Below are 25,990 nucleotides of genomic sequence, written 5' to 3'. Positions count from 1 at the left end.
AAACAAAAATAAACATTGAGGTTTTTCCATTGATTTAAGCAAAATGAAGTTATAAAATTTATATTTATAATACACTTTACAGATTCGTAATACCATTAACTTAAGGTGCATATTACATGACCGGCAGGTATATATAACAATTGACAGGTAGCTTCTGCATATAGTAACGACAATATAGACATACTGTACTTATTAAAACCTTTATCCTATCTTTTAGCAGTCGGACGTATTCTTTCCTTTTCAGTATCCCTATTGTCAGCTACCGTCCATTCAGGATCATTAGGATCCTCCCCTTCTATGTCACAACAAGCAGATTCTGTTGAATCAGATTCAGGAGATTCCAATTCCCCATCCTAGAAATAAAATGTAAAAAATCTACCTAAATATTCTTTATAATTTAAACCAGCGTATAATAGGCAGTTGGAATAAAAATGATTTTTTTTCAACTGATATATGGCAGCAGCAAAAAATAATTGATATAAATGAAGATAACTAAATAATTCTAATATTGAGAAATACAACAATATATTATTTAAACGCTATTCTTTTATATAATTACTAAATCTATAATACGTATTAAAAAAAAAATGTATTACGTTAAATATTAGAAAGCATCAATTGAAACTGCTTACCAGAAGTAGCCTTGAGGAGCCATGAAATTTGGCTCAAAGTTATATTAATAATCACAGTACGAATACTCGAATATTAATTTATCAAAAAGAATTTAATTAATGTCTCATGTGAAATTATTTTAAAACGATATACATACATCGTCTTTATCTTCGTCTCGAGGACACAGAGATACCGATGAAGTTTGCCAATGTCCATCTGGCATTACTTCGACCATCTTGTCATAAACTTCCTCAGACAGTGGAAATACTCGTGGTTCATACGGTAAAATCTAGATTGAAACATTTGTATAAATATCATAACGAATTACATGACAAACGTAATGAATTAATTTCTTCAAGAGTAGAACAAATTTTACCTCATTCTCATCTTCATTGTAAGAAGTTCCAACGTCGTCTTTTCCTATCCTTAAAACGGACATGGCACGACGTCGGTGTGAATCCAAGTTTTGTTGTTGATGTTCTGTCTCCTGTACTTGTAAAGGAGTTGCAGGTGGAGATGTGATTGGAGACATTACATCTCCACCAAAGTCACTAGCATGTGGAGACATGGGATCTAAAAATAAAAACAAAAAATATTCCATTAGCATACTCAAATTAATAAATTAATTTCACAAGTTTTATTTGACAAAGCACACCTGGTGTGTTCGCACCACTATCTGCTCTACTGTCAGTACGGCGATTGTGACGAATACGTGTTTGATGAGGCATATTGAGGTACGTCATGAAACGTTTATTTTCTTCGCGTTCACTTCGTTCATGTCTTAAAGCAATTGTTTCATCTGATATATCCTCAAACTATTAACACCATACAAAATATCATTTAATACGTCATAATAATAATAATACATATAATCTAAATAATCTCCTTTCAAAATAGTACTTACATCACTGTCTTGACTAGGCCTATGCATAATACCATTTTTTACGTCAGTTTTTGGTCGATCTTCGCACAGTCGCCATCTATTAAATAATAATCAATTTACATATTTATTTATAATTTCAATATATAAACATTTTTGTTATATATATATATATTTACTTTGGAGTTAAAATTTCTTTATATTGTAATTTTTCAAGCCTTGTTGAAGCTGCTACGCTATACGGGATGACAATATTGTCTATATCGTACGAGTTTTGTCGCAAACGCCTGAAACATTTCATTTAACGTTAATTGCATTACTCACATACCAAATACAACGTATATGAAAGAATGAATATATTAAATATTTTCTATTTTTCATCTTACCCATGCAAAGTTGAATTCCTCTCTTTTACTGAATTTTTTTCCAGTGTAGTATTGGTATGTTGTAATGGAGAAGGCACTGGAGAAGAATGTTTACTGGAACTAGAAAGCGCATTAATATCCTCATCGTCCTCAGTTGGCAACTTTGGTACTCTTTTCCTGCTTAAACCATTTGCATTTCTTTCATGTCCTAGTCTATTTCTCTTTCCTTTTAGCATCTTCCTCTTAATCCCTATGTAATATACATATATATAAATTAATATACAAGGTATAAATGAAATGATTAATCAGTTTTAAAATCAAAAAATGTCTTGATACATACGTGCTGTGAAGATGCTAGAAGAGGACTGTTTCAAACGTGTAGCATACTTCGCTCTATGTCCAGGAAGTTTTTTATTTCTCCTTTCATTACTATCTTTATCCTTTAATCGAGTAATACGCGAACTTCCTCTCAACATCTTTTGTTGCCACTCTGCTGATTTCATGATAGCTTCTAAATGGGTTCCTTGAACAATCTCTGCCAAAAAAGAGGAAATTCAGAATGAAATTAAAATCTAAAATCTAGACAAAATAATTATTAAAAGGTATTATAAAATTATTAAGCCATCTGTAAATAAGTATAAAAATTTGAATTAAATATAACGTGTTACTATTCATTCCTTGCATAAAGCAACTATGTAAGTTATGAACAAGTAATATAAACAAATAATAGAATAATTATAGAAAGAAAAGAAAATACACACGCACACACACACACAACATTTTTCTTATCAAATCAAAAAGATTCTACAAAATAATCAAATAATTCATAATTACCTAGACAAATAGCACATTATTTTCATATTATTTTATATTAACTTACCATCTGGAAAAGATAAAACTGGATGATAACAAGGATCAACAAGTGCCAGCCTCTCTTGAACAGACAGTTGTTCAATTGGTTCTTGTGTCTGAGTTGGATCTAGCCTTCCTGTGCACAAAGCACATGCAGGCAGTGTATGATCACAGCTACATCTTACTGTGGATGCTTTAGCTGCACGTTTTGAGACTTCGTGTAGCCTATCAACTTGTAACAATTTTCGCTTTCTATAAAAACTCCATACAAATGGACGAGTTCTGCTAGCTGAGAGTTCACTTTCAGGCAAATTATATCGACCAGTAGAACCAGGCAAAACACCACTATATCCATTTACTGTTTCTGCATTGTCAAGTATCACTAGACCCTTTACCGCCCTAACTTGACGTTGAAGTTCATTGTGTTGTCTAATTCTATATTCTAAATCTGATATTTGTGCCTGCAACCAGGTCCACCTCGATGCTATACCTGCACGGTCTTGAGCATATCTCCATGCTGCTCTTTTAGATCTACAAATAAAATATTTAATGATAAAACACTATCCTAACAATTATAATATTTTGTTTGCAAATAAATACAAAGAAATTTATCATTGATTATAAAATCATAATTTTTCGTTTCAATAGAAATATGTTAGAATTATTTAATATTCTGAACACTGATCTTATCAATTCTTTCATTATAATATAATAAATAAGGTATTCTACATAGAAGAGCTAATCATAAATTATTTCTAAAAATAGGAATAAAAAATATATGATAGAGTGTTGAATAAATCTTATATAAGACTGACTCATTTTTAACTAATTTTTATGCAAATAATGCAAAATGATAAGCTTGTAAATATATATTAAATTCACAATATATCTAACAAATACATATATATACATATACATATATTATAGAAAGGCATAAAATAAATAATAATTATATATGTCTAAATAAAAGTTAAAGAAAAAAAATGACTTACATTGGTAGTTGTTGCTGATGTGGATTATTAAATGATTGCATTTCATCACAGCTTTCTCCACCACTACTAGATGCAGTACAATCTGAATCCAAATTAGATTCTACAATATGTAACTGAGTTGCCAAAGGTCCTGCTACATTTTCAACTTCTTCACTATTGATTTTAACTTGAGGCATACCAAAAACTGGCATTCGGTTACCATTATTACCAGACGTATTACCCAAATTATCACGCGATCCACCACCAAAGTATCGACAACACAAACGCTGACGATGTGCATTATTACTTTGAGTAACACACATCTTTTCGATTTTTTGTAAAAATGAATTCAAACTACTACTAATCTCAGGAAAATTTCTGACATTGGACTTAGAACTGATATTGACCAATTCTTGAAATAAACACTTTTTAACTCCATGATGAGCAAGTTCAAGCACACCTGTATTTTCTTCTGCAACATGTCTACCAACAAGTCGCGCTTGAAGCTTTCTCAGTCTTCTAAGTAGAAATGCGCACTTCCTCTCATTTTCAAATTGTTTCTGCGCAACAGTTTCTTGTTGTAAACGTAAACTGTTGGTTTTTTGCTGGTCTACTGTTTCTGGAATATTTATATTTTCGTTACAAAGGCTCATAACATCAGCGTCAGTAAGTAAATCTCGTGCGAAAGATGAGAATCCTTCTTCAGGAATTGGAAACATTTCCACATTGTCCACATTGTCCACACTGTCCACGTTACCTTGTACAGGTTCAGAACTACCAGCAGTATTTTCTGCATTCTCTACACATTCTATAGATTTAATTACTTGCAGAATTTCGTCTACATTTTGTCCGATATCACCCACAGTGCTTATATTGCACTGTTCATTGTCCGTATTAATCTCTGTACCAAAAGCCATTATTTGATCAACATCCAAATTTTTATTGTCTCCTTCTACAGTAGCAGATTCCACCAAAGACAAATCGTCGCTTGTTTTCAAGAAGCCCATGTTGTCTGCGTGATCACCCATAGATGGGTCGTTCATTATAGTATCAATCTCCTTCTTTTTGGGACTGTCCGGCGTCACCGGCCGTTTACAGTCCTGATCCGTAAAAATCTCCCTTAAGATCAAGTCAGAGCCGTGCGTGTAAGTAGATAAATTGTCAAGACTATTGGCGTATTTTGAATTAATAACATAACGAATAAGATCTTTAGATACACCATGCAGGTACTGCTCGTCGATTTTTGATGGCTGAACGTTCGCGGATACAACGAACTTTGCCAGAATTTCTCGATCGTGACAGACCTGCGTAGCCTGCTCAGGGGACAAAAACCCCACAGCTGGTAGAGAAGGGAGCAAATTTTCAGGCTTTTGAGGACCGTCTTCCGTCAGAGCAGGGGCCATTACTGCCGCCAACAATGCCGATGCTGCAGCCTCGACATCCAGAGGCTCCCACGTACGCCAACGCTCGCTCTCTTCGCGTACTTCACCTACTCCCATTCATTCATGATTATAATTTTAATCTTTGGCTCTACCGTTTATTAGAAATTTCACTGGATATGCCCCTTCTCTCTTTCCTTAATGCATTAGCTTTTTTCGATTAAAAATTCTTTAACGTTTCTACGTCTTCGGTCATATACTGTGCATCATCGTATTTCTTGATATTCCAGTTGCTTAATTCTGTCATCTTCGTGTTAAGTATTCATAGAAATCACGTTACGAATCCTGCAAAAAGAAAAATTAAAAATCGATCAGTTTTGATTGCAATGTACAAATTTCATTACATTATACATTTTCAGATAATTTCTAAACTATATTTATGACTATTTAAGGAAAAATGAATTACCTTAATTAAAAACAAATTCGTACATTAACAAGGAACTCTAAGATCCTAAATTTTTTATCGATATCCAACTAGTCATTCTTATAAAAACACCTGGATACTTCTTTCATACGTTAAAGCCTAAAGATCATACCCCAAATATGAAACATACACTTGGTAAGATAAGAAAAGATTGATGAAGAACCGATAGCAATGTTTAATCATTAAAAAGAAAAGTTCTGTGCAAAGATAAACACATTCTATCGTTACACTGAGAAATAAACTCGCCTTATATTCCATTTCCACAATCGACGTCGTATCTTTCACAGCAAAAAGACGGCACAGTAATTCCAACGTGGGAAACAAGCAGAAAACGGCAATGTGGTCGTGTAAAAAGGTCGCTTTTCAAAGATGAGCTCGCACGCTCCCCTCTCGTTCGGATCTTCGTCGAAAATCGAAAGTAAAAGAGCGATGATATTACGCCGCACCGTGTTGGGTTCCTCCAAACGTTCACTTGCAAATTTCTAAAGCAGAAAAACGTGTGCCGTGCGATAACAAGAAGTCAATTGCCACACCGGATATAAAATGGTATTACGATGGGAAGAAAAGGATGCGCGCGAAGAGCAGAGAGCCGACTTTCCGTGGTACAAACTTATTATTGTCCTTCGCGAACAATATCTTGGAGTTGTGGGAAAAAAAAGAGAGAAAAAAGAAAGAAGAGCAGAAGACGGCGATGATAAAAATGTAACGAAAGTATTTCCGCGGCCGTCAGAATTCGCGATCGTTCGTATATCGTCGCTGACAACGTCGCCGTCGCCGCTGCCGCCGATGTTGCCGCCGGTGCTACTGCCAGCAGCACTGCCACTACCACTACAATCACTACTATCACCGTAGTCGTAACCGTAGTCGTCGTCGTCGCCGCCGCCGCCGCCGCCGCCGCCGCCACCGCCACCGCCGTAGTCACCACCACCACCACCACCACCACCACCTCCGCCGCCGCCGCCGCCGCTGCCGTTTTCGTTGCTATCGTCGTCACAATCACGGTCGTTGTTTCTGCTATTTTACGATGATGCATTACAACGACATCAACATCGGAGAAGAGAGAAGGCGTCACGCCACGCCGTCCGACGCATTTCCACGTGATCTCACTGTTCGAACAACGGAATCGAAAAAGCGTTCACGTCGCTGTTCAAGAACAATACACAAAGAGACATGCCGCGCGTCCGGCGGGCATGCTCTTCTCGGTCCCGACAAAAGAAAGAAGAAATCCTTTTTCCGTACACACTCGCGCCACCGTCTCTCTATTGCATAATGACGCGCAAGATTCGCGTCTTTCTCTCTCCTTCACGTTCTCGCTCTCGTTCTATCTCTCTCTTCCCCTTTACTTTCCGTCACATAAAGCACAAAGAAAAGAATACGATTCGCATAATGCACCAGTAACGACCACGGTCTACATAATTTTCATCGGCGTAATCGTCATCATCGTCCGTTCGTGTTTTCGTTGTCGCCTAAGCGGACAACGTCCACGTACGCGCGAAGCACGCGCGGGTTACGCGAGGTGAGGTGAGGCGAGACGAGACGAGACGAGACGAGACGAGACGAGACGAGACGAAACGAAAGGAGACGAGACGAGACGAGGAGGAACGAGCGGGGCCGGGAACGGACGATCGAACGTGCTCTCGTCGCTCGTTGCTCGCTCGCCCGCTCGTTCGGGTTAGACCGCGGATAGGTAAGCGAAACGTTACGCGCACACGGAACCGTATCTAAACTCGGACGGGTCGAGAAGGGAAGGAAGAAAGAAAGAAAGAAAGGAAGGAAGGAATAAAGGACGGAGATAAAGAAAGGACGAAAGTGGGAGAAGCGGTAAAAAAAAAAACAGAAAAAAAGAAAACGAGAAAGAAAGCACGCGAGGGATACAGAAAATTGGCGGTATTTCTTTTGCGATAATTTCGCTCTCTACCGTGCAATGGCGGAGCAGCAACACGCAGCCTCGAGGAAGTTCCCCTTCGGATTCTTCGCAACTACGTACGATCGCGCTTTCGTCTCTCGTTCCCCGCGCTCGCGGTCACCTAAAGGAAGAAAGATAGATAGATAGATAGAGAGAGAGAGAGAGGGAAAAAGAGAGACCAATGGATAAGAGGACGGGGTGGGAGAAAGAGGTAGAATGAGAAAGAGAGAGAGAGACCGAGCGCGCGGGAGGCAGGGAAGGAAGAGGCAAAAGATGCACGAAGCACGGCCGCGTTATTCGAGACGAAGCGGATAACCGTCACGCGTAGGGCACTGTGCGACCACGACACTGCTCTTCACACACTCCAGTAGCAACTTTGAACTTTGTAGAAATATATTAAACGTAATCCTTGATGTCACACCCAAACAGCACAATAATCCCTCACCCGTTTTCGTTAGTGGCGACGCGCGTGTGTGCTCGTAATCGTGGCTCCTCGCATCGCTCGTTGCTCTTTCATTCCGAGTCCGTCGCTCAGGAAACGGCTGCGACCTTTTTTCCTTTCTTTTGAAATTAATTGTCGACGAATCTCGCGAACGTCGGACGTAATATAACAAGAGATATTTATCGGCAATGTGTACGAATTCACTCGAGTTTGCCGTCGTCGTTGTCGAAGCGGGCTTCGACCAATACTGCGGTGCTTCTACCGGATGTGGCCTTCGGTATAACGGACCAATGAAATCAGAGGTTTGTTCGCGCAACGCCCGAACCGGGGCGGCTGCTGCCGATGCTTTTCTCTTATTACAGTGTGGCAAATCGAAGCAAGCCTTTGGTCGGAACAATTTTTCGAGCGGTGACGACGTGCTTTGTCTTTTTCCTTTGAATGTAACGCCAAGGAGGCAATGATCTTTGAAAAGAAAAGAGTAATGCGTTCTTTGATTTTTTTATTGCGTTTCATTTTTCTCTTTCGGAACTATAACCAATAGGGATGCTGTTCTGGCTTTTAGTCAAACGTAGTTTCGGACGCGCCAATAGCGTTCTTAGCAGCTTGCGCTGCTAACGTTTCTATTGGTGGATCGAATCTCCACCTATTGCGCAACTGTAAACGTTGATTATGATTGGAGATATATTTCTTACGTGGATTAGAAGATACCAACCGTTACAAATATACAAAGGAGAGATTAATAAACCATTACAACGCATACGTTGTGGCAGGAATATTATAAAAGTAATTATTATAAAATTATTTTATAAGCTTCATCGTATAAGTGCGATTATTCGTATCTGCATTAAATAACATTTCAAATTTTACTTTCGTTTAACTTCGACGGATTTTCTTGCTAATTATTTCTAAAGCTAAAAACTACGTTGTGATTGGCCGAAATAAATGCTACGTAACACAATGTATATCTATCTAGATATTATAAAGATACAATCTGTGATTTTGTAAACAAAGTATTTAACAGAATCAAAGTACAGTACTTTCGTAAGCAGAAGTAGTATTTTAAACTCTTGAAGCTATAGTTTTTTCGAATGAAAATTTACTATAGACGTATAATGTACATGAAATTAATTTATTGATAATTAAAGGTAAGATTTTGCACGTAAATATTCCAAATGACCTTGTCATTACTAATCTACTTTCAATGAAAAAAACAATTATAAATATGTATATCGATGAATAGAAATATTAAAAATATTAATTTCTCAATATGATAAATCGAAAAGAAACTGTGATTATACACAATTTACATATAAGCACAACAATTGTTTATTTATAGAGATGACTGTACATAATCTTTAGTTTTGCGTCTATGGCATATTTATAAGTAAAGGTGCAGATCCTATTTTTATACAGAGATGTGAATTATAAATTACATTATACATTAATTGTTTTAGATATTTGTTACAGTTAATTAAAAACTATCGAATAATATCTTTAAACGGTCCATTTCTTATATAGTTTTGAACATAACAAAAAGATGAACACAATAAAGTTCATTAAAAGTAGCATTAGTAATATTTAATGGCACCAATATTATTTTTTCTAATCGATTATATTACTTATAATTGAATATTTGTATTATCATAACTACAGTAGGACATAAATTAAATAGCTCGATCAATATTGGATAAGTTGAAACTATTTAATGTATACTATAAAAGTATTTTTCACATGTATAATTTAATTATGTATCTCAAATAATAGAAGTTTATATAGATAACAAGCTATATAATTAAACTTTACTTAATAAGAGTCCTACCGTATTTTGATATTTTTCTTAAATATTCACAATAGTGGCTAAAAGATAAGAAAAAGGTATAATTTTTATTATATAATTGAAATGCATAAAATAAAATCATCAAAAGGTAAACGATAAAGCAAGTAAAAAGAAATTTCTTAATGATTTGTTAAATTGATATTTGTTTTGATATAGATCACTGGTTAATGCTTGCATTATTTTCTTATAAACAAAATGTTATGCAATTAAATGATAAAATTATATCGAGTGTTATTTGTAATCTTTATCAATGCCTACCTTTATCAGAACCAATATAAAAATATATTTCTAAAATTTGCTTAAATTTTTTAATAAAATTGAAATGTATGTAACATAAAATAGGATATTTTATAAATATTTTCACGGTATTTATAAGATATAACACCAATAAATATTTTTTTATAAATATTTCTGAAGCATGACCATTTAATTGCAATATCTTTATGACTTGGATATGTTTAATATATGTATGTAATGTCCAATGATTACATATATTATTACTATAAATTTTAACATTATTGGAATGGATATTATTTCTCATGATTAGATTTGGTAAAATCAACGTCATACTATATTAAAGCGTACACACATATGCGCATATATATATATATGTATATGTATGTATGTATGTATGTATGGATAAATTTGAAACTATTTATCGTCGTATTACAAAAATACTGCTCTAAATTAAAATTGTTACGTTTGTAACGAGTACACTTACACGTTTTATTACTATAATAAGAAATAAAGAATCAAGAAATGCTGCAATTAGAAGTTTATCTATATAGTTCCTCAAATTTTTTGTTGATATTGTATAGAAAACCTTCTATTATCTTTGCCACTCAGTAAATGTATATAATATTTTTACATAAATATCCTAACTTAACTAAAATAATGTTAGATGATCAATATATTTGATTCAAAAGAATATGCTTTATATTATTATCAGACAAGTAGATTATAGAGTATTATAGAGCAATTCAATAAACGAGTGTTACCGTGATTATTGTCGTTATTATATTGCTATTATTTCTAACACTAAATCCAGAACGTAAATGGCCACATGACGATTCTACCATTAAATCGCGACTATTATTAATGTTATTACAATTTTTGATATAAGTATATATTGATGTTACATAAGAGAGAGAACACATTTAAAATAACTAGCTCCAATAGATAGGCAGTATTTTACTGATCGCACACAATAATCGTGATTTTTATATAATCGTTATGATATATATATTTTTTTGTTTCGTTACAATTTTTTATTTATTATTTATTTATAATTATATGCACGTGCGAATATGCAGTGAGCCAATTAATCACGTTTCTTTATTTTATTTTAACAGCAAAATCGTTGGAACTGTCGTATAATTTAATAAACAACTAGATTAGATCTCAAAACAATTGCCAATAAATGCTACTAGGGCATTATTGTAGTCGAACTGTGAACACACTTACACATTTCATATCGATATTGAATGGTCTGCTCCATTTTGAGTTTGTCTATGTTGTGGTAATGCTGTTAATTCATTTTTACTTAAATGATTAACGATTCCTGCACCAAGAGAATCTCCCATAACATTTACTGTCGTCCTACAGCGATCCCTAAAAATTAAAAAAAAAATTTTGTACATCACCAGAAAATATTCTTTTTAAAGACCATTTCTTTCATCGAAAAACTAAGTAGAAAAAGGCACTTACAATAGCCAATCAACCGCAAGAATAAGGAAGACATCGTTCGATGGAAGATGTACTGTGTCTAGAACCATCACCATAGTAACTAATCCCGCCTGCGGGATCCCAGCTGCTCCGATACTTGCGGCAGTTGCAGTAATACTGAAAAAGTCAATGAAGTCAAAAAGAATGTTTTTTTCTTTCTCTTTTAATTATTATAATTATTATATCATATTTTGTGTGCGCGTGATAAGCCACATGAAATGTCCATACACGTAGATTTCTTTGAAGATATTAACATACAAGAAAAAAAAAAAATATAAGATTTTACCTGATCGCCACTAATTGTCCAAAAGTAAGGCTGACTTCGCGAACTTGTGCTATAAAAATCGCGGCTACTGCTTCGTACAAAGCAGTACCGTCCATGTTTATTGTAGCTCCTATCGGTAGTACAAATCTGGTTATTCGTGGATCAACGCCGTTTCTTTCTTCGAGACAATTTATGGCAACTGGTAATGTCGCCGAACTCGATGATGTACCAAATGCAGTAACCAATGCCTGTGCCATGTTGGACAGATAACGGTAGGGATTCTTCTTTGTTACCACAAAATACAATCCGGGTAATATGATGAAACCGTGAATACAAAGGCCAATTAAAACTGTTAGGAAGTACATGCCGAGTTGTGAGACTATTTGTTCCAATGATTCCATTTCTACTATTTTTGCAGCTACCAAAAAGAGTATACCGACTGGTGACAACCTGATAAGAGACAAACGAAAATTTTTTTATCCTAGTAAAAATTATCAAGATTTTTTATTTGATAAAAGATTCTTACCAAATTACCCAATTGGTGATTAGCATCATGGCGCTTGATAAGGATTCGAAAAAGTTCAGAAGCGGTTTCCCTTCCTGATTCATTTTACCTAGAGTGATGCCCAATACGGTTGAGAAAACAACTAAACCGAGAATATTCATGCCAGGAATATCCTTTTCGGTGAAGTCCCAGTTATCCATATCTTCTATACAAAAGAAAAAAAGAGGTAACAAAAGATTTTTATAAGTATCAGTTTTAAAAGGACATGCGTAGCTATATTGTACCTTGGTCGCCGTCCACTGGTTTTTTAACTACTGTACGCATTTGAGAAATACATGCTTGCACCAGATTCGGAGGGAACATATTTCTAACTAAATCCAAGAGCGTATCAACCGTCGATGAATTTTGTGAAAGAACTTTTTCTTCGTAATTAGCAGAGCTACCTACACCTGGTTGTATAGATATAACCAAAATTATACCTAAAAATAAAGTACATTATAATTAGTCGAGGAATATATCAATCTCGTTGACAAAAGAGGTTTCACCAACCGAGTACAACTGCACTAATCGTTGTGACCATGTAATAGCAAATTGCACGTGCACCGATTTTGCCGCTGAGAGATAGGTCCAAGGATCCGATAGCTGAGATCAAACTTGACATGATAAGCGGCAGGATTAAACTCTTGAGCATTCTTAGAAATAGATCGCCGGCATAATTGATATACATGATCTCACGATTTGTATATCTATCGCTTCGGGAATTCCTTAGGATTATTCCTAAGACAATACCACCGACTACGCCACCAACGGTTAATATGGTCAAGGCGTTGTGCCTCAAACATGATTGCATTTTTTCTTTCCTGGTTTGTGGCCTTTTACCTGGTTCTTGCGGATAATAGGAGGTTCTTTCAACTCCCCTACCTTGCTTTTCCGGGCCAGACAAAGGAGATCTGTAACACAGAATTTACTTATTAAATTACAAAACATATAAATAGTATATAAAAAAGTAATTCTTTTGTCAAGTAGGAAAGAATTGCCATTATAATTTTTCATGATATAATTATTAGTCATTAGTGGAAAGGTTTGCCTAAAAGGATGGGGTGGTTTATTGTCAATTAAATATTGTATAGTCATATCATTATACCAATTAAGTATTATTGGAAGGGTCTTAATACAATATATTAAGACTCTTTCATAATATAATTATTATCCATTAGTGAAAAACTTTGCCCGCGAATTAATTTATTGTCAATGAAAAAAGTTCCAAGTTCGAATTCAAGTTATAATCAAATTGTTCGAAGAATCAAATTTTACTGTGAATCCTGTAGCATTTAATCCATGTGTAATAAGCTATAATACTTGATAATAACAATTCGATATGTCTGATCATAGACCATATGTTGATTCAATCATGCCATGATCTATTTGAATAGCAAGTAGTAAAACAGAGAGAGAGACAGAGTTCATTGATTGATCAAATCAAACCTGACGATGTATAATGGCCACGCGTTTGATATGAGCGTAACAAACGGAACGCGTCGAAATTAAGTGTGCATTAGATTTAACATATAATTATTCAGTCTTTTGAATTCCTTCGAATACGAGTAAATTAAGAATAATGTAGAAATCTTTAACGAGTTTGAATCGAGTATCTAAGTTATCAATTTCTCTAATTTTCTCTTTACGAAATAGTATGGGTTTGTTTCGAATAAACAAACTCCATAAAAAGAACACGCTTTGCATCAAGTCGTCGTCATCGTCGTCGTCGTCGTCGTCGTTAGATTAAATCACATAAGCCGAGTGATTTGCGTTTCTTCGAGGTCATACGCGAAACGAGATGTATAGCTTATAAAACGAGGAAGAAATCTTTTAATCATTAATAGACGATTGCGCATCGTTGTATCTTTCTATGGTATTTCTTATCTTCGCGTAATAAATTTCTTTGATATAATATATGATACATTTCTTAAACATGTATCTAAGTATATACATATAGAAGCCTTTCGAAAGAGAAGATTTTTATAAAATTGTTCAATGTTGATAACCGAGTTTAATAACGTCATATATGCGTTATTACAATCGAACATTATCTATTTTTATAATACTTTATTTCATGAAAATGATTAGTTTATCTTTTGCGAAACTTATTACATACGTATCTGTCTGTACTATATATTCACGTAAGCTCATTCCCCATTGCCAATGATCAAGGCAATAATATTTGACTTAGAATATTCTTGCTTCCGCAAAGAACCAATATAGAACGCATGTAGGACAAACGTCGTCCGGGCCATGGGTGACATTTATTGCGCGTAGGTGGCATACGTACGAATAAACGAGCACACGGATGTCAACCGTGTAATAGCACATCTCTCATTCTTTTAATAAAAAAAATAAAAAAAGAATCATATGATTGATTTTCATCGAACAAAACGAAACAACGAATTATTAGAATATCTATGTTATATGCGATACCTATAAGATAAAAATATGAAAATTGGGAGTTTTAGAGACGTCGAAATTTTTATCGATTGAAACGTTTATGAATCTGCCTTGATACGAGCTTGGACCATGCGTGCAACCACAAAACAGGACGTGACGACATGGTCGCGAGCGATTGATCGCTTACACGTGTATGCGTGCGTGTTAAATTACTGTCTCGTGACACGTATTAATGACAGAGGGACCGTATAGTATCTATACTATGTGCAACAAGCTCTCATCTACTATCGGTGAATACCCGTGAAAGCTGAGAAAGGATCAATGGAACCCCTCCGTGTTAAACGCAAAACCGTTTGGTTAAGATGAGAGAGACCCTGAGCCAGGACTTTTCTCGCTAATTAACAGAAGAAAAATGATACGTACATACACGTATATACGATAAATAACTCCACGTTACTGAAGTACAAACTGAATTATAAATCGGAAACAAGATCAAATGGAACATACGTTCATATGAACTTTTTTCGTTGTTTAGTATCTCCTGTTCACCGATGAAATAGATCCCACTCGTTACGAAACACCCTGTATATACAGTTGACCAAAGGGGATTTACAATATTGTTATATTTCTACTCTACGAATAATTAAGTCCCTAACTGTACATAAAGGAAAAGAGAGACAGAGAGAGATTGTCTGTTGAACTTCACAGGTCCATTTACATTTGTAGTTAAGAAAGATATTAGTCGAGCCAGAAAACCAGCCAAACCGGACGAATTGCCAGGCGATCGAAGTACGCCAAGGCAAACAAGACCTGCCAAATCTTGGCGTAGAACTTCATTTTTATCTTGGTACATCGACACACGAACTATAATCGCTGTAAAGATGAAGTATCTGTTGAATGGTCTAAAGAAAGATGGTTAAATTAGATAGAACTAAAAAATAAAATAATTTAACTCAACGTTGATGTTTATAAATTCGTGTTCCAACTTAAAGATGCTTATCTCGTTCTAACAACGCTGAGTACACGGACATGCGAGATACATCGTTATTGATGCGTGGACGCTTATGGTCGTTCAAGGCCGCATTTGTATATTCTACTCGAAGGTGGTCATTTTGAATAGGTATTTATCGTAATTCTTCGTGCTCTCGTTGTTAACTTATCTCCTTTGTTTTGTTCTATGAATTTAATCGTAGAACATACGTGTTTAAAGTAACGATAAGGACGATCAATTTTCGTGGATATTCAACATATTTTTATATGCGATTACACGCATAACAAATAATTTGGTCTGAAATAATTTATACGCGGCGTTTCTTTTTAATGTTAATTTCTCAACTCGTAAAAATCGAAATTGAAATCAAGGACGTTAAATTAGACCACTTCGGCTCGTTACTTTCCATTCCATTTAACACTATAAATAAAATTTATTGCGTCAAAGTCAGGAAAAAAGAATTGTTTCCCATCGTATAATTAAAAAAAAGAAAAAAAGCAGGAAAGAAAAAAAAGTGAAATTGTTTTAAAAGTGTAACGAGACATTAGTCTAATCGTTGTTATATGTGCTATTTAATGTGTCGAAATATGTTATGTAAAAAAGAAATTCAAACGAACATCTCCGCATTTATTTGCGGACTGTGACATAGCACAGGCCACTAGGATCAAGTTCGGCTATGCACATTACATTTTATATGTACCATAACTAAACCTATATAACGAGATATGGTTACAAGTTTATTACAGAGATCGCTAAAAATTAAACCGCACGCGTATCATAATCCGCGTTCAACTTGCAAGAATATGCGCAATGCAATTTTTCTTTTATTGCCTCTATACGAATGTTAATAATAGTGTTTCAAAGTTACGTGCCAAAATATAGCTAAATAGAGAGAGAGAAAAGAAAAAAGATAAATATTTTATCAGATCTATATGAGATAATACGGATGATTGAACAATCGTAAGAAAGATATAGATATAATTTGATCACGTAAAATTAAAAATTACCTTTTAAATAACCGTATAATGGGAATAAAAATGTGAAATTAGAAAATTCACAGCCTTCCCCGTTAATAAGAATGATTACCTTATCTAATTGTTCGTATGTGAACGAGCATAAAAAATCGCTAACGATAGATAGAAACGTTTCGCATTTTAACTACGGATAATCAATGACTAATTCACGTATTTTTTGTTTCTTTATTCGAATGGAAAGTATATATTATATATGTATGTATTACACGTACTCGACACGATATTACGAAATTTGGCTGTTGGTCGATGTTAGGATCCAGTTACGTTATCGACTAACAGCATGTTGCCGTTTGAATAATTTTAACGATTAACTTTTCCTTTTATAACGTTCGTCATTTCGTTACATAAGCAATATATAGCCAATAGATCAAAAGATCTAACGAAAGGATAGATTTCTTTTTTGATTTATGAGATTCTCACTTAAGAATATCGAACAAAAATTTCTTTAGGAGAGACGAGTCTCAAAGGAGCTTGACATTTTATATAACGATTTCTCGAGAGGAAAAGAAAAAAGAAAGAAAAGAAAAGAAAAAGCAGAGTGCGTTACGTCGACGTAACACGTAAGGAATAGATATATGTAATTATTCTTCGTTCTTTTTTGTTTTATAGTTTATAAATATCGTTAATTCATTTTCCTTTTTTTTCTTTTTAATCGTTTACTCAAAGATGAGTTTCATAATTTAAATATCAAATAAGAAAAAAAAAAAATAGAGGCGGAGTAGGAAGAGAAGGAGGAAGGAAGCAATACAACTTCTTCGTTCCATGCGGCGCTACACGTGCGTTGAAATTGTGCAATATTTCTATTTTCTAAAAGAGAGAGAGAGAAAGAGAGGTGACTAAATCGTTGATATCTCTATAAAGAACGAACGAGTTTATTCAAAGAGGAACTTTTAAAAAGCAGTTAGCACGTGCACGATAAAGCCGATAAAAAAGAAAAAAAAGGATGAAAGAAGATAAGAAGTATGAAAAAGAATAATGAAGATATATTCCGTGAATGATTAAAAAAAGAAAAAAAGAAAGAGAAAGAAAAAGAGAAATAAAATAAAAATGAACGAAGAGAAAAGAAATGGTGTATACGTACAGTTCGGTAGCGGTCTCCATGACGAAATCGTTGTTGGATGAATGGGTTGAGTCGCGAGGTGAGGCGATCACCGTCAGTCGTTCACATGGAGCGTCGCTTCCGCAAAGCCGGAAGTGTCCGATGCGTGGTGCTACTCGACGAGAAGAACGAGATAGAGTGAGTAGGAAGAAGAGAGGAGGAAGGAAGGAGGAAGAAGAGGAGGAAGAGGAGGAGATGGGTGTTCTCCTTGTTGCAAATTTCTACTCTTCTCTTGTGCGTGTCCAATAATTGTTACTTCCGAATGTCCACGGAGTCCTCTGCTTTAGGTCAGGGTGGTAGGAAAAAAAGAAAGAGAGTGGGGAGAGAGAAAGAGAGAGATAAAGATGTATAAAAAAAGGGATAGACAGAAAGAGAAAAGAAAAGAAAAAGAGAAAGAAAGAGAGAAAGAGAAATGAGAGAAATAGAAAAGGTGATATCAAGTCGTGGAACGATGTGGTTCGCGAAATGCTTCGAATCGTCGAGAGGATGTTACGCTGATGGGGCCTCTCAATCTGTGCCACCTTGGGTGGTACGATCAGCTATGGCGATCTCCCCCTATAACGACGATCTCTTCCTGCCACTACGACCTATCCTCTCCTCCTCCACCTTCTCCTCCTCCTCCTCCTCCTCCTCCTCCTCCTCCTCCTCCTCTTTCCTCCTCTTGGTCGTCGTCGTCGTAGTAGTGATGCGATATAGACACCGGACAAATACGCGCAGGCGATCACGGGCTACGAGCAACCCATCGAGAAATATCGCACCGGTGGTGAGCGGCTCTATTGTTCGGCTGCTCTCGATCTGTTCACGATCCGCTGGATTCTAACGGGGTTAAACACCACATCACCGTCGATGAACACGCGGGGGTACTCGAGATTCTCCTCTTCCGATTTCTCTCTCTCTCTCTCTCTCTCTCTCTCTCTCTCTGCTCTTTCTCTCCTCTTCTCTCTCTTTCTCTCCTCTCCTCTCTTCTCTTCTCTTCTCTTCTCTTCTCTTCTCTTCTCTTCTCTTCTCTCTCTCTCTCTCTCTCTCTCCCCCAACTTCTTCTTCCGCTTTGAACTTCCCACCTAGGGAGCCGGATCAACGCGTCGATCAACGAGCCGATGATCGACCACTAGGCAAACGGTAACAGCAAACGTTCGTTCAAAGAGACTATCTCGAATGATCTCTTTGCGAAATTACGATCTTCCTCCTTCCTTTTGTGATCTGAAAGAGCAGAATGACTAGATGATGGATAGGTACTAGGATAGAGAATTAAATCATTTGTACGTTCGCTATGTTTGACTGAGAATTCTGACAATTGATTGATACATTCTTACTGTCGATTTAATTCCTCAAATAGAACACATGATTTGCTACTTCTAACGATGATTAATTATAATTTTTTCTTTTTGTTCTTTTTTCTTCCTAATAAGGATTGTCATCGTTTGTCCTTTTATTATTTCGAAAAATCGACTTTCTAATGTCTAATTTCCAAATCCTGCCGTTTTTCTTCTACCATTAAATCGTTCTCTCATCTTCTATGATAAGTGTGAAAATTAACTAAGAATAATGAAACATAGCAGCTCATCGAAGATGAGCATCCGAACTATGAAACAGAGCCGGTCACGGAAAGCGGGTCAAGGCTTCGTCATCTTGATTGTTACTACTCCTACTTTTCATCGAGTTATATATTTACGAGAGAGAAAGAGAGAGAAAGAGAGATAACCGACGACGGGTCCCTCTTACCGGGACAGTGATGCAATTTGAATCTATTATCTCTCGACTCTCTTGTAGATCCGATTAGTCCGAGGAAGTACGTCCTTTTTTGTCGGAACACTCGTTAAAAATTTTAAGCTATTTAAATCTCCATCGATCCGTCAATGTCCGTTATTTATCAAACTTTCTCACGATCCTACACACGTTATCGAAACAAATTTTATTAATCCAATATAGATCACCGTATATATATATATATATATATATATATATATATATATATATATATATACAGGCTGAGTTAAAAGTTCCCTAAGTGAATTTAAAAATCAATTACCTTTTCTTTTTTTGCTACATAGTTTTACAATTTGAAAAAAAAGAATTAGCCTAAAAAGTCTCCAAAAAAACAATAATAAATTTTTACAATCAATTATTAAGAATTTTTGACCCTCCTAAGAACTCATTTTATATACATGTATATAGCATTCATAAAACAGGAAAATCTCATCGAATATAATAATAAAAAAAAAAATAATCGTATATAAACAAGTTATATATATAGATATCTTTCTTTATATACAATTATTTTTTATTGCTTCATCCTGGTAAAACGATAACCTTCCTTTCATTCATACTAATGAAAATATTCTCGATAATTGATCTCATCTTCTCTCTCTTTCGGATCTATACTTAAAAACATTAATAGCGTTCATCATAAATGACGTTAGCAGAGAGAAAGAGAGAAAAAAAGAGAGAAAGATGAAGAGAAAAGAAAAAAGAAAAACAGAATCAAAGAAAACTGTGTTACGTAAGATCGTAAGAGGATAGACGGTAGCAACTGTTATATTCCTTGATGATAACGCTAGTCTATCACGCGGGGGAGTTATTTCGCACGGCATTTAATTAATCCCTGAGAAGAGACCTGCATCGATGATGCTCTTGTGTGTCGTGTATCAAAGATGTAACGAGAGAGAGAGAGAGAGAGAGAGAGAGAGAGAGAAAGATTGCTAAAAGAGATGATAACAAAAAAGGAGTAAAAAACAAAAAAAAAATAAAAAAAAAATAAAAATTAAGAATACGAATCAATGATTATTACGAATGGACGAATAAATCTACTATATAGTCGAATACGCGTTTACAAACGTAAGTACGTGGGGAATTAATGAACAAAGGCAAACGCGCGAAGTATAGCGTTGATAGATCATCACGCAGAGAAGTCGTCCGTGATCGTGTATTCGTAGAGACGTATGTACTCTTCAAATCTGAATACGTAATAATCTTAAATTCTTTCTCCCTGTCCTATATGGTCGATGTCGAGAATGTCCATGAATTCATAATGTCTCGACCGGAGTTCTAATGCTTCAAGAAAAATAAAAAAAAAAGGAAAAAAAAACTCGCGTTACCAGTTACACGTTTTTTTTCCTCTCGAGTATCGATCGTCCAAGTCGGTAAATTGTTAGATAGTCAAAAGAATAATTATTACAGAATAATTCTAATTTTATAACGAAAACATTGTTCGTGAATGTGCCAAAAATGTGTCTTCGAAGAAATTACATTCTTCCAGGTTGAATTTCGTCAAGTACTCGGCGAGTTTGACGCAACAAGTAGATTCGCAATCTTTTAGAAATGTTTCAGGATCATAGAAAAAAGATAGTGAATAGTGTTCGTGTGAGTGTTAGAATGTCCTAGAAAGAATTAAAATTGCTTGATAATAACAAACAAATAGAAGTAGAAATCTAAATGATAAAATAGCAGAGATAGGACAAACGATGTTAAAACGTTGGTGGTCGCGTGCCAATGATTGTTCTTTTTTTTTTTTATCGACTTCTAACTTAACAATTTGTAAAGTGAAAATATATATGTACTATATATATGTAGGTATATACATCGAGTACGATCGTTCGATTTCTAACGAGTCGATAATAAATTTACATACACGACGAAAGTCCTTCTTGAAATTCGTTGTTTTCTCATCAACAGGTCGAAGAAATTAACATTTGCGAAAGAAAAAAAGATTCGTTTTTACGTGTATGCGATGAAGGAAAAAAGTAAAATTCACAAGTATTACATTTTATATTCACAACACAGCAGTTGTCACGATATCAGACGCGAGCCAACGCTGAAACAACGTCGTGGTGGTAACTATCGTAAACGAGAATCACGTTTCTACGCGATGACGATCGCGAGACTGTGCAGCGCCTTCGTTCGAGCTCGAGGTTCGATCCGCGAGTTCGAAAAGCGCGCGGAAAGTGGTGGGAGGTGGTGATGGTTGACTCGATCCTACGAATCTCTCCCTTTCGACTTTCACGTAATCTTTCGTAAATAAGATTTTCACATTGAAACAAAAACAAAAAAATACATTTCTATTTTCATTTTTCCATTTATAATATTTTAATATTATCTTTTATACATAATTTATGTATATTAGAGAAATTGCGATTGAAGTTACGTAGCTTTCTCACATTTTTTCCATCTTTATACGAAATTAATCAATATAATGCAAATTGATATTTTCTACTTACGCAATAGAATTTAAGATACAGTGAACGTTGATATCTTCTTTATGAAAGATTATTATCTTCGTATATAATTTTCTCTCTTTTCTTTTTATATATCAAATTGACTAATAACAATAGTTATTGTTATAGTTACTATAGAAGTGTAAAAATGCAAGTTGATACGGGATTGTCCATTTCGCAGTTTTAAGTCATTTTGAGTCATACAGTCATTTTAAGGTTGATTCGCGTGCATCTTTTATTGTTTACAAAGTCAATTTGTGATACTCTTGCTTTATATCAAGGCGTAAAGCCGCCGGTGCAACGAAGCTTAACCAGCTAACCAATTTGTTCTTGCTAAAACGGAATATCAAATAACAAGTTAATTCGAGAATTAAGTGTAGATCGTATTCAACTGCGAAGTATTTTGTGAGGAAAACGAAACAAGGTCATATGTCAATCCCTTTTTATTTGGCTCTTCCTCCCTCACCTCTTATGTGTGTATTGTAGAAGCTCGTGCGACATGCATGGATGTAACTGCAGGTACGGTGTACCGAGAATTGGATGAATCGCCTGTGACAACTCCGAGTAATTTAAAGCGGAACCATTAATAAGTCCTTGAGCTTCTTCAACACTTATTCGATTGATCCCCGGAAAATCTGTGAACAATAAAAAATTCTAAAACAATCGACGTAATCTACTTCCAACTAGTAATTATCGATCGATTAAGCAAATAATCGAGAGTAATATTTTGCAAGGTTACTCATTATTTTATTTTTTAGTACAAAACTCTCGATCAATTCCATAGACAATGAGACGGTGATCCAGTTTTAAAATGCCACGTTTCATACAAATTTCACAAACCAGAATTGTATTTTAATATTCTGTATTATAAATCAAAGAAGTTCTTTTTTTTTTAACAATGATATCGCCCTTTTGTTTCCTAATTCTTGCCCTTCAGCATCGACATATATTCAACGTTATCTACTTCTTCACCGATAATCGAAAGAAGCCGACAATAGAAGGAACAATGCGGTATTACAATCGTCTTGTTCACGGATTAAGGTCTAGTGACGATAAAACCTCACGCTACAATAGAATTTCTCCTATATTTCTATTTTGAAGTAGTTTTATCGTGATAAGGTGTGAAACTTACGTTAATTTTTTTTAATGCCACTAACACTTGACAATTTTTAAATTGTACTATAATCATGAATGTTCAACAATTTTATCGATATATCTAATTTTGTTGAGAAACAAAATCAATGTGAATTAGAAACAAATAATTGTCAAATCTTCCAAATTACATAGATAAGTAGATCGAATCATTTAACTATTCTTATTTCAATGATGAAGATACATACATGTATCTCTCTTCGCCAAATTATGTAGAAAAAGAAGAGCTTAATGATCCTAGATTAATTGCAATTTAGATCACCTGATTTCCATCCATTAAAATAAAGTACTGGTACGCTATAGCTCATAGACCATAAAATGTGATGTTCTATAATCAAAGGCCTTTCGTTTCTAAATGAAGCTTCGTAAGGATCTTCACAAAGTTTTTCACTCCAATTCTCAATTGTCGAAGAATTTTCTGTGTTGATCTCGTTCGAAATAATATGCTTTTTTTGTCGTACTAAGTATGCTTCTGTAGGAACTTCCTACAAAAAATAAATATTATTATAATAACAAATATTATTGTAAAAAGTAATAGTAAATTATATTCTAAAGTAAATTAGTATAAAATCAAGAAAAACGAAATATCTTTTTTTTTTTTTTCAAAGTCCAAAAATTTCAACTTAGTCGATATGTCCCATATAATTCACTGATTATAAGATAGATTGCGCGACGTTCTTGTTACGACTAAAACCATAGTCGATAAAACAGAATTTTTATCAATAATTTTGATAAAAATTATTTAAAAAATTTTGTTTAGCTTGTAGAATATAAAAATATCATTGTACATTAACTATAATAATTATTTATAATTTCTTAAATCATGATTTTCATATTTTATCGACCGTGTTCTGTTTTACCGAATGAAGTAATTATAGAAACAAAAATTTATAAAAATACTATCCACGTGTGGTATATTTGTAATCATTTAACTATTACTATTTAATCCTTCTATAAAAATGAAAAATAAAAAGTTATTATAATCAAGGTATTTTACGATATATCAATACACGAAACACGATATATTATTATATTATATTATGAATTATTTATAAAAGTAAAGCTATATTTTTCATATATATTAATCAATTAAATATAATTACTTTGTTACCACGTAATTGCCATCCATCAGAAATCTGATCTGAGACTATTATAAAACTTTCAGCATTTGCAAGAAATTCATCCCAAGAAATCGTGCCTGGACCATCCATCTCTGTAATTAAAATAAATAAATATTTTAAATTAATAAAAATGTTCCATTCGAATTATCGACATGTATCTCAACGTTTAAAATTATAAATATTATACACAACTTTTCCATATTTTTTATATAAAGGTTTTTTATACTTAAAGCATACAAAAAAAATATATAATTATTATATTATATTGTAGATATATAAAATTAAGTAAATAGTTTATTTCTATTTCTATGGAAGGATTATTATCAAAAATAAAAATTATTTTTTAATCAACGTTATACCGGATGACGATAAGAGATCCCATCAGTCTATTACATAATGACATAATGTGAAAAGGTTCTAAATAATATTCACCATTCGTTTTATTAGATTTTATTCGTGCTATATTATATTTGCTTTCATTACGCTTAATACTTATGCTATAGATAAGCTAAAGAATAATTATTCAGGTTAAAGTTGAAAAAGGGGAAGCAGTACACCCAAGAGAATAGCTTGTCTCCTCCCTTCTGGGTTTCTCGACGCCTCGTCAATTGTCGACTATTTCGTGTCGGGCACATCCGGTAGTGTTCGGCTATAATCGGATTCTCCCACTCTTTAGCGAACACGCGCCGATAGATTTCAACGGTGTGTGCACGCCACAGGACATTGCTCGTATATGCACCAGTCCACGTCCAATAAGATGCAGAGATGCAATCAGGGCCGTATCAACGATAGACAGATACTTACTCTTAATATTACAAGGAACATGATCGTATCCGATAAAAATATTTTTTTATGGATTCTACTTTTACGTTTCATTTGTAACGCTTATAAACTATATTTAATTCTATAGTATTTCTAAATTTTATATACTTAACCTCGAAATATTTTTTTCATATCAATACCACTTTATAAAAAAACGAACAACTGAATCAATATTAATTATAAAAAAATAGTATCATTACTCATTTCGCTACATCAATGCGTAATAGATAAATTCATCACACAATTTTTTTTTGTAATAAAAAGGTAGATATTTATAAATATATGATAGAAACTAAAATGGGCTGTAAATAAAAAATATAATAAGAAATAGAAATTACCTATTTATACTTGTTACACATGTTGAATTTTAGACAAAATCTTTTTGGAAGCTGAGAAGATTTTTATCTCTTATGCGCGCTGTTAATATAATGTGTAAGAACGCATAATACTTTATCAGTGAAATCACAAATGTAAGAAATCATCAGATATTCGTATTTTCTAGAAAGAGCTTCACATAATAAATTATATTCAAAAATGATATTCTTTATTAATAAAAAAAGAAATATATCTATTCGATCCGATATATGATAAATGAATGAATGAAATTAAAAAAAAAAAACCATCGTAATTAAACAGTGCATTCATCTTAGAACCTTCACTTACCCGTTATATTTGACTCGCACTCCGTCTGCATTACATCGTACGGCCCTGGAATACGGGACAAATAGTTGCGCGCGCAACCTCCACGTTCTTTACACGACCGAGAGAGAGTTCAACGGAGACGTATTGCGATGAGAACGACAGAGAAAGTAAAAGGGAGGGAGAGAGAGAGCATGAGAGATGGGAGAAAAAGGAGGGGAGAAAAGAGAGGGAGAAGGAGTACGATCCTCCGAGA

At 34.4% G+C, this 25,990-nt stretch overlaps 3 protein-coding genes across 5 annotated transcripts; all 3 read right to left on the bottom strand.

Moving 5' to 3' along the window:
• Nucleotides 1-44: 44 nt before the first annotated feature.
• Nucleotides 45-5,644, bottom strand: LOC127064961 (KAT8 regulatory NSL complex subunit 1). The gene is made up of 11 exons (XM_050996675.1): nt 5,526-5,644; nt 3,702-5,404; nt 2,738-3,240; nt 2,198-2,392; nt 1,879-2,107; nt 1,672-1,779; nt 1,517-1,592; nt 1,268-1,427; nt 989-1,185; nt 770-901; nt 45-353 (listed from the first exon to the last, which is right to left on the bottom strand). Exons 2-11 carry the CDS (start codon nt 5,177-5,179, stop codon nt 207-209), a joined length of 3,225 nt encoding a protein of 1,074 aa, XP_050852632.1. The 5' UTR covers nt 5,180-5,404; nt 5,526-5,644; the 3' UTR covers nt 45-206.
• Nucleotides 5,645-9,193: 3,549 nt separating this feature from the next.
• Nucleotides 9,194-21,681, bottom strand: LOC127064972 (excitatory amino acid transporter 1-like). 3 transcript variants are annotated; one of them, XM_050996698.1, is made up of 8 exons: nt 21,550-21,681; nt 17,772-18,989; nt 12,773-13,173; nt 12,508-12,702; nt 12,245-12,428; nt 11,740-12,168; nt 11,436-11,570; nt 9,194-11,339 (listed from the first exon to the last, which is right to left on the bottom strand). In XM_050996698.1, the coding sequence occupies exons 2-8, from the start codon at nt 17,789-17,791 to the stop codon at nt 11,198-11,200; spliced, it is 1,506 nt and encodes a 501-aa protein (XP_050852655.1). In that variant the 5' UTR covers nt 17,792-18,989; nt 21,550-21,681; the 3' UTR covers nt 9,194-11,197. The 3 variants fall into 3 exon arrangements, with proteins under 3 accessions (XP_050852655.1, XP_050852656.1, XP_050852654.1); XM_050996699.1 differs by having other exon boundaries at nt 12,245-12,425; nt 21,418-21,673; XM_050996697.1 differs by having other exon boundaries at nt 21,418-21,671.
• Nucleotides 21,682-22,501: 820 nt separating this feature from the next.
• LOC127065143 (ubiquitin-like-conjugating enzyme ATG10) lies at nt 22,502-25,923 on the bottom strand. The gene is made up of 4 exons (XM_050997083.1): nt 25,759-25,923; nt 24,256-24,365; nt 23,341-23,637; nt 22,502-22,635 (listed from the first exon to the last, which is right to left on the bottom strand). The coding sequence occupies exons 1-3, from the start codon at nt 25,787-25,789 to the stop codon at nt 23,395-23,397; spliced, it is 384 nt and encodes a 127-aa protein (XP_050853040.1). The 5' UTR covers nt 25,790-25,923; the 3' UTR covers nt 22,502-22,635; nt 23,341-23,394.
• Between the last annotated feature and the right edge of the window lie 67 nt (nt 25,924-25,990).

Source organism: Vespula vulgaris, chromosome 7 (genome assembly GCF_905475345.1).
Source record: "Vespula vulgaris chromosome 7, iyVesVulg1.1, whole genome shotgun sequence".
In the NCBI taxonomy this organism is placed as follows: domain Eukaryota; kingdom Metazoa; phylum Arthropoda; class Insecta; order Hymenoptera; family Vespidae; genus Vespula; species Vespula vulgaris.
Note: the sequence above shows the minus strand (reverse complement) of the source record. Positions and strands in the feature narration are given on the sequence as shown.